Raw genomic sequence first — 16,808 nt, 5'->3', positions numbered from 1 at the left:
AGGGAGGGGGAGGAGCTTCACTGTTACGCTGGAGATGCGAGAGAGACACTGTGCTCGTGATATGGCATGTTACAGATGGTGAAAGATTTCTACTGCAGTACTGAGTTTAGTAATGAACATGTATGTAAATGGGTAACTAATGCCTGGCTGGACAAAATAATAATAAAATTATACACAATATTGTTATTTGCCAATATTTTACTCTTTATTTATTTATTTATTTATTTATTTTGTGCAATAAAAAAAAAAAGCAAGACATTTATAAGACTTTAGTAGGAAAAAAAAATTATAATAAACAAATCTAGTAAAAAAACAATACAAATGTAAGTACACTTCACACTTTCACACTTAAGAACATAAAATATGAATTTGTCAAATGCATAGGATCCTCACAAATAATAATAAACAAATCTAGTAAAAACAATACAAATGTAAGTACACTTCACACTTTCACACTTTACACTTAAGAACATAAAATATGAATTTATGTCAAATGCATAGTATCCATAAAATGTATATATTCATTTTTCACACACTTCTATCTAAATTGCAAGCAAAAAAATATTTGCAATGCTGAATTTCAGGAGTAAACCAGCATAAAAAGCCAGTGAAAAGGTGTAATTGCGGAACAGCAGAGAACAGAGATCTAATTCATTGTTATGAATTGCTAGGTGCCTTCTGTCATTGTTTGAACATTGGGATTACAGTGTGTATATGAAATAAGGATTTTACTTGAATGTTGAAAGTAAAGAGTATTGAGTTCTAGTAGTACAGTTCAGCATGCAGAAAATTATTTGATTAATCTGAATTGATTGATTCATTGATTAGTTGTCCATTCTTTCCTCTTCAGAAACTCTGATGCCGCCTTACACATCCGTATAGTCGTTAGCTGCCCCAGTAATCTTTGAACCTGTTGAAAAACAAATGTATTCTGCTGATTTTGTTTCTTATTTGATGCAACAGTTTAAGATTGTGTTGTGTACAACAGCATAAATGTGGCGAAACACACAGCTAAATAAACGTGTGGAGGGAGAACCAATTCCAGGATAGGCATGTGACAATATCAAATTTTCATGTTGCGATAATTGCTGAAGCTTTTATCACGGTATACAGTATTATCACGATATTGAAATAAGTTGCAAAAAACTAATTTGTCGTACTATAACAGGTTTAATAACTTTTTCTTGTGACAAAAAGACCTTGTTTGAGATGTTTTCTTGTTCTTTTGAGCTTTTCTAAAACCAAACGCTACAACATAAATTATGTATACAGTAGTTTTATATGTGCAAATGAATATCAGAAATATGAGTTGTTCGGGTGAAATGCACACCTTTAGCATTGCTCTTAAAGGTGGCCATGATCACGGCTGCAGTCATGATGATGAGACAAACAACAATGAAGGAGAAAAAGCCAATATAGAATGAAGATACTCCTTCCTCATGATGATCCAAGACTGCAGGAAAATCTGAAAGCAAATACATGGACCAGCAAAACCACATGAATTTCACATGTGCAAAAACATATGTGGTCCCATGTGAAACACATACTTTGCATATGGGAAACATGTGGTTTTGTAACAGTTCCCATGTGTAATCTGTGATCACATGTGGAAAACATGGGAAATTCATGTGATTTTTCTGTAATAGAAAAAATATACATTTACACTCCCAGGTCTTGAGACACACAGGGCACATACAGTATGAGATTTATTTCAAAGAGCCTGGATCCAACATGCAAGTATTAGGCATTAAGATTACAATACTTTTATCTTTAAAGGTGCAGTGTGTGATTTTTAGCGGCATCTAGTGGTGAGATTTGCGAATTGCAGACAGTCAGTAGCGTATCCCTCAAATTTCAAACTCGAATGAGAAGCTACGGCGGCCGACGTAGGATCGGAAGATGTCGTCTGACGGTCTGAGTCTGAGTCAGCAGAGAGGTTTCTTTATATTATATTATATTTTATATTAAATTATATTTACTTAATTATTCAGTAAAACATCATGTTATTGCGATTGTTATTTTTACTTGTTCATCATTGTGTTAGTCTTTTATTCACTGGCTTTACCATAGCCTGTTTCCATGCTAGTTAGTATAAGATAAGAGCTAAGGATAAGAGCATCAAAGCAGCTAGGTAAGGGGAAATAGCTAACGTTACGATGTCCGAGTCGTCGTTCAGACAGCATGTTTTTTTCCACGTTTGCAGAGTCAGGGACAACCTGAGTATTCTGCTGCGTCTTTTTCTGCTGATTCTCATTCAAGTTAGTGACGAAACGCGTTCTGTAGCGCTGTTTGTTCGCTGTCGGCTACGGTAGAAACATGACGTCACGATATGTCGACCTTCATAGAAGGGGGTGGCCGGTGTTATGTAGATATAAATGACTCATTCTAAGGTAATAAAAACATAACGGTTCATTAAGTAAGGTCTTTATACACCACTGAAAACATAGTTATGGATCTTATATTGCGTTTCTGTCAATAGATCCTCAGAAATATCACACATTGCACCTTTAATGAAAGTGCCATTTGTAGCATATTTATGTTTTACCTAGAGATGCACCGATTACAATTTTCTGGGCCGATTCCGATTTCCGATTTTTCATTAAGTTTGACCTGCCGATACCGATTTTAGCCGATTCCGATTTCATTTTTTCGAACCACTTTACAGCACACACAAATATTTATTTTATATCTTCTCTGTAATAGAACATTTTTTTTTAACATTTTTTTTGAACAGATAAACGCTATAAAATAGAACTATAGAAATTACTCCAGGTGTGGGTAATTCACACACAAGTGCAGTGTTAATTTTTTTATATATGTATTTCGCAAACTAAACATCTTTATGAAAACAGGGAATGACAATAAAATAATATATAAATAAAAAATTAAATAAATATAGCCTTGCAGTATAAAGATATTTCTCAAAGCACACACACACAGGCCTATTGCAATCACTTGTACAAACTGAATGATAAAACAAGTTTAAATAAATATTAGTCTTCGTTTCCTTTTCTGACATAGCCTACTCCAGTTCTTGTTAAAACACGCAAATTCTGTGCATTTTGGGCACATTTTTTGTGAAACCCTATTAAGGCTATTTTGTCCATCAAAAGTGTGCTTTCCCTTTAATTGAGCGTGAGCAGTGCAGCAAATAGACTCGGCGCCGAAACACGCGCTTCACTGCTCGCGACGCTCCTGCTTGACGCTCACGCGCTGCTCCTGCTCCCGTTGTGAATGCACTCAATGATTAACATGCACGGTGAAAAAAAATACGCGTTTGCGGTCTGAACGGACGTAATTCACGAGGTTTCCTACATGTGAGTTCCGTGTGCACGTGTGATGCTGATGTTGCGCGATGTTAAAGGGATAGTTCACTTTGAAATTAAATTTTGGTATGTTTTAGCTTACCTCAAGGGCATCCAAGATGTAGGTGTCTTTTTTTCCGCAGTAGTTTCAATTTTGATATTTTTAGGTCAAACCGTTCTTGTCTGTCAGTCATATAATGCAGGTCGATGGTCACTTGTCTCAAACAGCATGCACAGAGTCCAAATTAAAACAATTCCCCGTCGTCCAAATTAAACAATTCCCCATCGTAAGTACACATTGATGGCCTAAGACACGAAACGAGCGGTTTGTGTGAGAAAACGAACAGTTTTTATATCGTTTTTACCTCTTGAACTCAGTTTCGCAGTTTCACAGTAGCCAAGGCGACATCTATTGTATATCTATACCCGCCCACGCTCTCAGATCACTTGGACGTGGCTGAGTTCAAGAGGTAAAAACGATATAAAAACTGTTCGTTTTCTCACACAAACCGCTCGTTTCGTGTCTTAGGCCAACAATGTGTACTTACGATGGGGAATTGTTTAATTTGGACGACGGGGAATTGTTTTAATTTGGACTCTGTGCATGCTGTTTGAGACAAGTGACCATCGACCTGCATTATATGACTGACAGACAAGAACGGTTTACAAAGACGTGAAACTCACCGAGTTTAATAACTCAACGTTAATGTGTTTTTTAGGAAGGAATCTTCCAGTGCACATAGACAACCATTGTGGGGGTGGGGGGGGGGAAGCGAAATAAACCTAAAACTCTCGGGACAGGAGCATGTGTCCAAATTTTTATCTTAACCGTTCTATTTCATCAGATACGATCTGTAAACAGGGCTTTAAGTGTAAAATACCCAACTTGTCCTTTAACATTTTTACTGACATATCACTTCATTCGCTTGAAACTTACTGATATAAATATTATAATTAAACTTTATTTGGAGTAGCCTACTTTATTGCACAATGCACATTTCTTAATATTAAGCCTAAAATGTGTTTTAATATCACTGTTATTAAGGATAGTGTGATCACTGTATAATATAATTCTTTAAATGCAAGATATTTAAAGTGTACCTTAGGGATGGGACGATTACCGGTTTCACTATAAACCACGATAAAATTTACTAACGGTTAGAGTATTATCGTTTAAAATTTAATTATCATTAAAACTGTGTTTGATTAGCGCGATTTTAATAACTCACTGTAAATCCTGTCCAGCCAGCAACAGTCTGACGCAGGCGCAGTGCGCAATGTTATTGTTGTTGTTTTTTATTCGAGAAGGAATGGCGTAAGGCAGTGATCGTGCTCGGGAGATTTTTCAGCCGTTTAAGAGGACCAAATCTGAGGTGTTGGTCATATTTTGGCTTTTTCAAAAGTTCTGAGTGAAACTTAATCGAGGATGGTCACTAACGTTACAATAAACACTTCAAATCTGCCGAGTCGTCTTGTGTGACCATCACCCACTGTTTATAGCGAACCTTGGCAAGGCAAGTTAACTTTGACCTCAATACCAAAACTATGTCTGGGAAATAATTGGGCACAAAATGTTGTTTTGAGTTGAAATATTTGATCTCACTCATTTGAAATAAACGTGAAGCTTCCGCGAAGAAAAGTTTGCAGCAATGGCTTTGAGCCAAAGACAAACGATCAAGTTCAAACAAGACCATTAAGAGTGACAAGGGGTAATAATGTATATCATTGTACACTTATTACACTGATTTTTTTTTTTTTTTACCACATAATTACGGGGACATATTGAACTGAGATTAATGTTTTAAATCTTACCTGTTTGTAAATACATTTTGTACAGCGTACAAAAACTGAGACGCAAGAAGGCAAGTTGTATTTGAATGAATACATTCAACACGTCCGTTGCGATACATGGATGTGCGCTGTGTTATAATGCGTTGCTATTGACAACGGTCATTATAAGGAAGGAAATACCACAGAATATAATCTTGCTTAAAAAAGTGCATAGAGCTGCTCGTTTTATTTGTTGTTTGTTGATTTTCAAATATTGAACTGTTTTTTGTGTGAGCATCAGTTCTTTTTTAACACTTTCATCTCGTTTTAACAAAACCGTGATAATATTGATAATCACGATAATTTTGGTCACTATGATCGTGATATGAAAGTTTCATATCGTCCCATCCCTAGTGTACCTAAAGTATACTTGCAATAATTCCACTTTAGCAAAATCAAATAAACTTAAGTATAGCTTTAGTTGGACCTCAGCACTATTTCCGGATAACTAAAGTGCATTAGTACAAAATTAGTTGTTCCAATTAAGCAGACTTTTAGCATATCAATTTAGTATACTAAAAGTCCAATTGCAGGATATGAAGTACATAAATATAAATGTATTTGTAGTATACTTAGTATAAAGTTTCAAATACATTTTAGTATATTTATTTTTCTTTAGGGTTAACTAAATGCTATTAAATTAAATTACACATACCTTCGATGCGACCATATGGCTAGTAAAGTTTATTAATTTTAAATAGAAATTTTAAAAAATCAAAAATTAAATATCAATAATGCTGACTTGCTCTGCGTCTGGTAATGCGTGGTGCTCGTGTCACTGGGCTGAGCTTAAATGTACTTTTTACAATTACTGAACATGACATAATGCAACAGTACTAATATGCCACTGTTTTACTGCCATTAATCCATTGGAAACCTCATTAAACACTCTAAAGGAAAAATCTATAATTTTAAAGGGTTTAGGTACATTGACATATGTTGAGGTGTAAAAATCTAACATGCCATCATAACAGCATTAAGATTACAGTACTTTTGAAAATTTTATTTGTAGTGTATTCACAGTATGTCTTACCAGATGGGCTGTAGGTGTACGTCTCACTGTGAATGTCCACCGCAGAATTAATCTCATGCACACAGGTGAAGGAAACAGGTGGACTCACTTTCACATCAAACACACACTTTTCATTTGAATAACACAGTGGGTTCTTCAGTGTGTAGTTGTGTTCACCCGCCACTGACAGCTGGAAAGAGCTCTTCGTGAAACTCCAGCCAAATGAACACATCACTATCACGTGCTCTCTGTCCTGCATCTGCCCAAACACTGTGATGTTGGGCACTGGGGCATCTGAAATAACATTGACATGCTTATTAATTCAAAACTGTGTTCTAAACTGATAGTCAAGATGAACGGTTTAAAATAATAATGATTAAAGAAATTATACTGCATATATATGTATATAAAAAGATGGTTAAGAATGCTGGTGCAGAAACAAAAGACTAAAAACTTGCATTGATTAATTCAAGATAGGCCTAACAGAACATTAACCAGACCAGCTGCATTTGTAGAGTTATTGTAAAATGTATTCTTATAATGCTAGTTTTTTCTAGAACAATAGAAAATACAGTTCTTTCTTTAATAGCCAAAATTATGCATCAATACATCACCTGCTGAGTTACTTGGCATCTGGTAATACAGTCTCCTCTTGTAGGGGGTTTGAGCTTCATTAAGATAAAGACACACAGTTTTATTTATTTTTTATTTTTACAGTTCGAAGAGCTGAATTTACGACCATTGAAACCATTAGGAAAATTTAGAAACTAAATATAACTAATAAGAAGGAAATGAGACATACCTGTGATGTACCAATATGGTGATTTACGAGTTCATTCATTTCACATAAAATGTATACAGAAAATAAAAGTCATCTTACTTTAATATCCAAAATGATGCATCAGTGCAAGAGTGCAAATCTGCGGACTTACTCTGTGTCTGGTAATGCGGTGTGCTCGTGTCGCTGGGTTGAGCTGCAATGAAACAAAGAGAAACGTTTTGAACAGCTGAATGTAAAATATAAGATAATATATGAATATTATTATCTGCACACTTACTAGTGGCCCAATAATATGTTTTATTGTACCAGTACCAGCAGGGCTTTGAAGATGCTCCTAAATATAAAAAGAGACAAAATACTTTTACATTATTGATCAGCACAGATGATTTTATGATCAGAAAATAGTCATTATATGAGGCACCCTGGTGTTGATGGGTAACCTGTAATACGCCATGCATCGGATGTCACTGAAAAAAAAAAACAGTAAAAAAAAAAAAATTGACAGACAGATATTATTTTAAAATGTATAAAAATTATATATTGACTGAATATATATAAAATATGCAGATTATATAAAATTGTACTAACTGAAAACAGAATAAAGAATAATGACAGAAAAGTGTGTAGATTAAATAGATTAAGGTTATTAGATAATGCTCCTGTCCATGGATGTTGAGCTGTTGTGTGAGTACAAAACAAAAACGCAACAAAAATTAAATCGACTTCTATGCTGACTAGGGTTGTGTCGACAGACGATAGTATCATGTATCGACGATGGTCAGAGATATCGCTCCTGGCAGATGCCTTTGACGATATCAATACGATAATTAGCTCGTTTTCCCATTAATGTATTAAATCATTATTATTATTATTATTATTATTATTATTAAGCTAGTATTGTTTTTAAATTAATTAGGAACTACAATTAATTTGCCTTGCCTAAATTCATAACGACATCACCACATAACCACACTTGCAACATCACCGACGCGCGTATGAGATCCATTCACAAATTGTCAAGAGTGCTTGTTTTAACAGACGCATCATTCTTATACAGAGCCAAGATGAAGACGGCATCGTTGTTCGTCAGTATTTTGTTTCCATAGCAAATTAACAAAACATTTAATGCACTAAACTAATAACACTAAAAACAATACAATTACAAAATATTAATGATAATAATAATAATATCACTAAAATTATATAGGCCTAAATAACAGTCTTTAGTTCACGAACGCAGCACAACTCTGCCGTCTGTGAAAATCAAAAGCAACTTCAAACACTTGTTTAACAAGAAATATTCTTCTAATTGTTTCACTGTCAATAATGTAAGTCCACAAGAGAAATATTAAGCCAGTAAATTAAGATAGTTGCTATACCGTTATATCCATCGTCATCTCTGAGAGAACACGCCGTTAATGCAGTGAAAGCTAAGTCCGTTTCTGCTTTCACTTTCAGGGAATGGAGCATATCGCCCAACACTAATGCTGACTCATATAGTGTCAATATTAACGGCAAAAGTGAGCATCGAGGGCGCATACCAACCACATAGGGGGCGCTCGCGAGCACGCTTCTGAAACCTACTTTTGGTTATCAAGAGCAATAAATTCAATTATGTCTGTTTCATTGTCAAAAGGCTTTGCGGTCTGTATGGATGCATTTTGCGGTCTGGATTCGGACCGGAGTCCACCAGTTCTGCTTTCACTTTCAGGGAATGAGTGCGTTTACATGCACGTTATTAACTTGATTATGCTGAATAAACTGACAATGCATGTCATGTAAACACATTAACCCGTTTTCCTTTATCGGAGTCAAGTCATAAGTTTAAGTATAACCGATCGACTTTTAGATTTTTGCCTTTGATTTCTCCCGGCATTTAAAACACAACCCGCGTTCTTTGGGCTTATTGAAGTGCGATATGTGAAATGCATACAGAGCACTGGTAGGAGGACATATATCACAAACTCCGACTCTTTCTTGACCTAAGAAATAATTAAAACGTGTTCCCATCTCGTGCAGAAGTACAGTCAAAATGCTGCATCTGTAACAGCATGAGAGGATAATGTGTGTCCGTAAATTTCCCGCTGACATGTTGAAATACTCTGAGTCAGATACAAGAATGATCAGGATATTTTTTTACCTCACTATAGCGGGAAATAACCTGATTTAGCCTATTAATAAACACTCCACCTTTGCTAGCAAAATAGAAAACAATTCTCATATATAAAACGAACTAATAAAAGAAGCAAATTAACGAGTACATAAGCAAGTTAATAATCAAATAAGTAAGCCCCGCCCCCTCACGATAATATCGTTTATCGCCGATCTCACAGGCTGACGATAGGACGATATGAAAATGGAGCATATCGCCCAACACAAATGCTGACTCATATAGTGTCAATATTAACGGCAAAAGTGAGCATCGAGGGCGCATACCGACCACAAAGGGGGCGCTCGCGAGCACGCTTCTGAAACCTAAAATGAAAATTGTGACATTCTACAGTCTCATGGACTTAACAGACACACGCACGCGGCAGTCATTGTAAGTCACAAAACCGAAAGTGCATATGAAGTGTGCCATTTGAGACAGGGCCAAAGAGACAAACACGAGGTGATTGGCTGGATCCCAAATGGCACACTTCATGTGGACTTGCGGTCTCGTGGCCTTAAATTGCGCGTGCTTGCCAAGTGTACGAGTCTGTAGAGTGTCCCATTCGGCATTTCAACGCTCAGAAGTGTGCTCGCGAGCGCCGCCTTTGTGCCCTCGATGCGGACTTCGGTGAAGCCCATACTTTCGCACGCACCCTCCACACGATTTACCTACCCAGGTATCATTGCGAACGCCCAATCAGATAAATGAGGGGAGGAGTTTCGTGTCTGTTTGACTTTCTGTGGCATGATGTCATCAAGCCTGTCCCAAAATACACTCTCCCGTGTGCCCTCGTGGACTCGAGGCCAGCGCCCCTTAGGTCTGCACTTCCTGACGTCACCAAGTGTGAACTCGAAGGAGGTCCACAAGGCCGGAGTGTGCCATTTGGGATCCAGCCATAGATTGCAGTGTGCTTGTCTTTTTACTCTTTTCTTTTACCACGGTCTCTCATATTTACACACATTCACATACTGCCGGCGCCATCTTGCGGCTACACACATTCAATTCCTATCACAACAATTTTATGATTTAAAATAAGGTGCCTCATGAATATTACAATCTCAGTTTGTATCACTGACAGGCAAATGTCAAAAGATTTTTCAGCAAAGGTCTGTCCCGATATTAAATTGCACTTATTTTTAAAAATAGAACACTAGATTTACGCAAGTCATTAGCTGATGCGGCTGGCGTCGACGAGGAAACTAATGCGCCATACATCAGACGACTCTACAAAAAACACGAACAAAAAAAAAAGTTTATTGACTGACTATATCAAATATTTACTAAATATATAAAATATTACGCAGATTATATTAACTGAATACAGAATAAAGAATGACAGAAAAGTGTACAGATTAAATTAAGGTTGGATGTTGGCCTGTTGTTTGAGGCGGCTCTGTACAAAAATAATAATAACATATTGACTGCTATCCTTGTATTTTAAAATATTTTGATATATTTTACTGACAGAAACATAGATTAAAGTCATTATATGATGCACCTGTCATACGGTTATTTTGGTGCAAAAACACAGCAAAAATTTTATTAACTCCAAACCTTACAGTAGATTGAGACAAAATCTGAAGCAAAGAAATGTGATGCACTTACTGAAAGTAGACCAAAGGACCAATAAAAGGATATAAAGCAGGTTCATGCTGTCATAGATTAAAGATCTACAGCTTTCTGAGACACATGTGTGACAGTAACTGAGTCTGACACTGACTTCCTCTGTCTTAACAAGAGAAAGGCAGAGTAGATGAGGCAAAGCAGAAGTGCTTCTCAAGACAAACATTAATTTTCTATTTTCATTGCTGCTGGGTTTCCAAAATCAGGCTAATTTTAATGTATTAAGGCAGCAAACAGTATCATATTTTATCATTGAAATATTTTTACACAATATCTGGATATAGCTCTTCATTTTTACACAGTTTATAGATGCTTGTGTGCACATTTGTTCTTTGTGGCGATCTGGACATGCAGCTCCACACAACCACAAGATCACAGTTTTTAAGTCAAGTATATTTGTATAGCGCTTTTCACAATACAGATTGTATCAAAGCAGCTTCACAGTATTAAATTAAAATAATACAACAAGGTTTGTTTCTAGTGGAATTTATTGATTGATAAAATTAAATTCAATATCCCCAAAATATCCCCAACTGAGCAAGCCAAAGGCAACAGTGGCAAGGAACCGAAAAACTCCATGAAGTGACCTAATGGTGTCCTAAAACTCCATCAGGTGACCTAATGGAGAAAAAAAACCTTGGGAGAACCCAGGCTCAGTCGGGGGCCAGTTCTCCTCTGGCATTTATGAACTAGAGGCCGGATTGTAGTTTGAACTGTAAGATTAAAAATATTATATGAATGCCTGGCTGAAGAGATGCGACTTTAATCTAGTTTTAAACTGGGAGAGCGAGTCTGAGCAACGAACAGTATCAGGAAGACTATTCCAGAGTTTTGGAGCCAACTTAACTTTAACTTTTTAGACAGTGACATTTGCCCTGGTATCACATATACCACACACAATTGTCAAAAAAAAACTGTAATAAATGTAAACTAGAACTCCTTATAAGTCTGTAATTTTAAGATCACTTAACTTTGAAATCACACAGGTTTAAAAGTATTTAAATTGAAAGTAAAGAGTATTCTGTTTGGACATCAGCAATGCCATGTGTGTACTTTAGTGATCCACTGAATATATTTTAGGTGCAAGTCTACGTTACATCAAATGCATGTAAAAGTAATATTTGTATATATAAGGTAGGCCTATATACAATATAAATATAGCTGCAAGCGTCAATCATCGGGGTCCAAGCACCAGTGGCCCATGTGAATGATTAGTGATCCAATTGAAATGTATCTTATGATGTGTTTTTTACAGCAAAGTCTATCTTGAATCTTCACTGATAGTTAGGGTTTGATGAAACAGGTTGGAGCAACACAAGTGTCACAAAGGCCTCTGCCACGCATAGACTTTGAGCAGAAAAATTAAGAAGAATTCAGAAGAAGCCAATCAGTTCAAACACAATAGGGTTCCAGCATCTTCGCTGCTTAGACTAGGGCTGTAGTCAAGACCACCTAGTCGAGTCCAAGTCAAGACCAAGTCCAAAGAGGTTTGAGTCCAAGACAAGACCGAGTCCAAAAAGGTTAGAGTCCGAGTCAAGACCGAGTCCAGGACAGGACAGGAAAAAAAAGTCTTATGCATGACATTATCAAGACAATCATTTTGGGTTATTATTTGTTGATCTAAAAGCAAAAACAGTGTCACAACACCCAGGATTTTTAAGTATAGATATTCCCCTTGATATCATATAATCTTCTAATCTAAAGAAAACAGAATGATGACATATGGTGATACCTCATAATAGCAGTGTTAGAACTGATATACAAACACCAACCCACTAGTATTACCATTGCTAGGTACTAGTACTGAGCATTTGAGCAACTAAATGACAATATAGCTTCACTCCAGTAAAATATATCTGTGATAATTTCTTCACGTTAAACCAAACTTTTATTTTGACGGGTTTCTTTCTGAGCGTATCTGACGATGAAATGCTGAAGATGAACGTGTACTTGAGTATGTGTAGTAGTACATGAACCTGCACTCATTTGCAGAGACTCGCTGAACAATCAGACTTTGATAGCGGTCTTTAATATTCACAGTCACTAGTCCATATAGCAATTTGATATTATGATCGGCAGTGAATAGACGGATCTATTATTTCAGCTATGCGCCGGTATTGCAGTAGAAAATAAATAACACACGCACAGGTCGTCATCTACAGAGGTTTCTGCGGAAGTCTGCAGTAAGCATACTACAATAATACGTTATTACTGGGAACATAATAAAGACACCTGGACTCGGTCGAGACCAAAAGCCATATTTGGCAAGACCAGTGGCCGAGACCGAGACAAGTCCGAGTCTGAATACCAGCGAGTCCGAGACAAGTCCGAGACCATAGAAAAGCAGTCTCGAATCCGGACTCGAGTACTACAGCCCTGGCTTAGACCCCTAATAATAAATTGTCAGATGATTATTTTTCCCCTTAATATACCACATGTATATCTGGTGACACTCTATGGTCCACTTCTCACTATTTGCGTATAGTTGCGTATTAGTCAAGTCAAGTCAAGTCAAGTTTATTTGTATAGCGCTTTTCACAATACAGATTGTATCAAAGCAGCTTCACAGTATTAAATTAAAATAATACAACAAAGTTTTTTTTTTCAAGAGGAATTTATTGATTGATAAAATTAAATTAAATATCCCCAAAATATCCCCAACTGATGACATTAGGTGACCTAATGGAGAAAAAAAACCTTGGGAGAACCCAGGCTCAGTCGGGGGCCAGTTCTCCTCTGGCATTTATGAGCTAGAGGCCGGATTGTATGAATAGGATTATATGAATGCCTGGCTGAAGAGATGCGACTTTAATCTAGTTTTAAACTGGGAGAGCGAGTCTGAGCAACGAACAGTATCAGGAAGACTATTCCAGAGTTTTGGAGCCAAATGTGAAAATGCTCTCCCTCCTTTGGTGGTTCTGGATATCCTAGGTATGACCAAAAGCCTTGAATTTAGTGATCTTAAAGAGCGCGATGGATTATAGGGTGATAGAAGATCCGTTAAATAGACTGGAGCTAAGCCGTTTAGGGCTTTATAAGTCAGTAGCAATATCTTATAATTAATACGGAGCTTTATAGGTAACCAATGCAGTGATGATAAAATCGGTGTTATATGATCATATTTTCTTGATCTCGTAAGAACTCTAGTGGCGGCATTTTGGACTAACTGTAGCTTGTTTATTGAGGATGCAGGACAACCAGCTAATAAAGCATTACAGTAATCCAGTCTCGAGGTCATGAATGCATGAACTAACTTTTCTGCATCAGAAACTGATAGCATATTACGTAGTTTAGCAATGTTTCTAAGGTGGAAAAAGGCTGTTTTTGTAACATATGAAATATGATTTTCAAAAGACAGGTTGCAATCGAGTATAACACCCAGGTCTTTTACTGTAGAGGATAAAGTAACAGGACATCCTATGATGTTAAAGTTGTATTGTGCAAGGTTTTGTGGGCGGTTTTTTTTAACCGATAAGTATTACCTCTGTCTTGTCTGGATTTAATAAAAGAAAATTACGCGTCATCCAATCTTTTATATCTTTAACACACTCTGTCAATTTGGAAAATTTAGCGTTTTCATCCGGCCGTGATGAAATATATATTTGAGTGTCGCATCCACATTAGGATATTGGCTGTTTATTAGTACTTATAAAGCACCTATTAATGCCTTATTCTGCATGACCCTTAATTCTATTCAATACCTAAACTTAGGGGTGTGGAGGTTAGTATATAACCGTGAGACCGACGGTTATAGTTGAACACCGTCATTAGAACTCTATAACCGCCAAAACCGTGTTATAAAAATATTAATATGCCAAGTAGCCTACCCCCTGACCGACCGCCAATCATTTGAGATAGAAATAAAAGCTATGACTATGATATAGTGATGTGCCATCATTATGAGATTTATTAAACAAATGAAAAACATTTGCAATAATAAACATTAGCAGTAAACATTTGCAATAATATACAACGTATCATTACCGATAACTGAGCGTGCAGTTTAAATACCCCTTGACTGGCCCAAACATGTTTGATAAAAGAAACATATACAGTGTGTATATAGCCTAGATGATGTGTATTACATTTTAGCTCAAAAACAATTGTAATAAAAGATAGGATCATAAGATGCGCAATATATCGGAAGACTTAATGAAGTTTTGTTTTGTAAATCGTCAGACATGATTTTTACCACTTCATTAAGTTTTGCTTTGTAGAAAGCCTTTCTTTAAAGCGAATTTCGTTTTGTACAAATTGTATCTTAATTTTAATAGATGTTTCATCAACCAATTGCATATATTTAATAAATAAAAAGCAAATATAGCAGACAATATAATAACCGTGACATGGAGGCGCCGGTGCGCCGCGTTCACTTGCATTGCATTGTGAACTAGAGCGCGTCTCATCGTAAATTAATGAAACTCAGCATAGGCCTATGCCTCATACATTAGCATTAAATATCTTTGCTGCATCCTTTCTAGAACAGACAAGGACTTAATTGCGGCTCGCATCAGCAGAGCATTGCATCCTCCATAGACCGCAAAACAATCAGTGGATGGCGGGCGGGTGCGGCTTTGAAATTTGGTCAAAAAACGTTGGTGCGGATGATGAGTTTTGTGATGCGGTTGCGGATGAAATAATACCCCATCCGCGTATCTCTATCGATAACAACATTGAACATTACACAATTATTATTATTTAAATTTTTTTATTTAGGCGATCAAGTAGCTAATCAGTGTCTGCTCGTTTATTCAAACTAAGTTGTCCTATAAGAGACGAACGTCGCAACGACCCCCCCCCCCCCCAACGACGACGGTTATGTTACGAACCATCACATTTGACTCGCGTCATAACCGTCATCACCAATTCTGAAACCTGCACACCCCTACCTAAACTTACCAACTACCTTACTAATATTAATAAGCAGTAATTAGGAGCTTATTGAGGCAAAAGTCGTAGTTAATAGTTAGTTAATATTGAGAATTGGACCCTAATCTAAAGTGTATAATATGACACCATCAAGTCTGTATTTCTCAACTTATAAGATATTTTAGTTTGAGGCCTTCACACCTTTGTCTGAAAGAAAAATCTAAATCAATGTGCTTTTTAAATAAAGTCTGGACATAAAAAAAATAAAATAAAAATAAAAAAAAAGACATTACTGGATCATTAAGAAATTGTTTAAGCATTATTAAAAAATAAAATTATTCAAAGAATAAGCTTTTCATCTTGTGAGTGACGTGCTGCCAAGATGGCAAAGGTTGGCTACGCCCACTTTAGGCTTCAAAAACGGTCTTCAAAAACCTACGGGTGACGTCACGGACACTACGTCCATATTTTTTTACAGTCTATGGGTTTTTTCGCCCATTTTCGTTTATCCGGGAGTGACGCGCTGCCAAGATGGCAACGGTCGGCTACACCCACTTTAGGCTTCAAAAACGGTCTTCAAAAACCTACGGGTGACGTCACGGACACTACGTCCATATTTTTTTACTGTCTATGGGTTTTTCGCCCGTTTACGTTTATCCGGAAGTGACTCGCTGCCAAGATGGCAATGGTCGGCTACGCCCACTTTAGGCTTCAAAAACGGTCTTCAGAAATCTATGGGTGACGTCACTACGTCCATATTTTTTTACAGTCTATGGTAAAATCACTAAAAGCCTTCCTTCCAAGTCCCTGACCTTAAACAGCAACAGAAGTCTTTATGAGTGAGTCAGTCAGTAGAGAAGAATTTTATATTGAAAGGACTCAAACTTGTCAACACAGAAAAGCAAGACGCAACTGACAAATGACTAGGGCACCGGAAAACCCCTTAACTGTTAAAAGGACAAGATATCGCTGCGGACATTCAAACAGATTTTTTTTATTATGAATATAGGATTGACCTGAAGGTAAATGCTATGTCTTCTGTCAATACAGGTACACTCGCTAACTCGATCTCTCACAAACAATTCTCTACTCTAGCTTCAATTAACTACAGGCTATCAATGAGATCAAACATATGTTTAAGTTGCTAAAGAGTGGTTGCTAGGGGTGTTGTGTAGTGATGCATAGAACCGTTGGGTGAATCGGTCAGAGCCGTGTTTTATCGTGAATAAAACACAG

General features: G+C 36.8%; 1 protein-coding gene and 1 long non-coding RNA gene across 3 annotated transcripts in view; one reads left to right on the top strand and one right to left on the bottom strand.

Moving 5' to 3' along the window:
- Positions 1–22: 22 nt before the first annotated feature.
- The window catches only part of LOC309513439 (uncharacterized protein), a 29,194-nt gene continuing 12,408 nt past the window's right edge, over positions 23–16,808 (bottom strand). The window contains exons 4-10 of one of the 2 annotated variants that reach the window (XM_082189257.1): positions 7,369–7,395; positions 7,206–7,262; positions 7,080–7,121; positions 6,762–6,815; positions 6,169–6,444; positions 1,331–1,465; positions 23–910 (exon numbers count right to left, since the gene is read on the bottom strand). In XM_082189257.1, coding sequence (XP_082045383.1) covers positions 867–910; positions 1,331–1,465; positions 6,169–6,444; positions 6,762–6,815; positions 7,080–7,121; positions 7,206–7,262; positions 7,369–7,395 — 635 coding nt within the window. In that variant the 3' untranslated portion in view covers positions 23–866. The remainder of the gene's footprint in view (positions 911–1,330; positions 1,466–6,168; positions 6,445–6,761; positions 6,816–7,079; positions 7,122–7,205; positions 7,263–7,368; positions 7,396–16,808) is intronic. The other variant, XM_082189258.1, reaches the window with a different exon arrangement.
- LOC309513444 overlaps positions 4,667–16,808 on the top strand; it is a 193,243-nt gene continuing 181,101 nt past the window's right edge. Inside the window, exon 1 of the long non-coding RNA XR_014211449.1 lies at positions 4,667–5,004. This is a non-coding gene — a long non-coding RNA (uncharacterized lncRNA). The remainder of the gene's footprint in view (positions 5,005–16,808) is intronic.

The sequence above is a fragment of the Leuciscus leuciscus genome, assembly GCF_965113295.1.
Source record: "Leuciscus leuciscus genome assembly, chromosome: 13".
NCBI lineage: Eukaryota > Metazoa > Chordata > Actinopteri > Cypriniformes > Leuciscidae > Leuciscus > Leuciscus leuciscus.
This window is presented reverse-complemented; position numbering and strand designations above follow the sequence as displayed.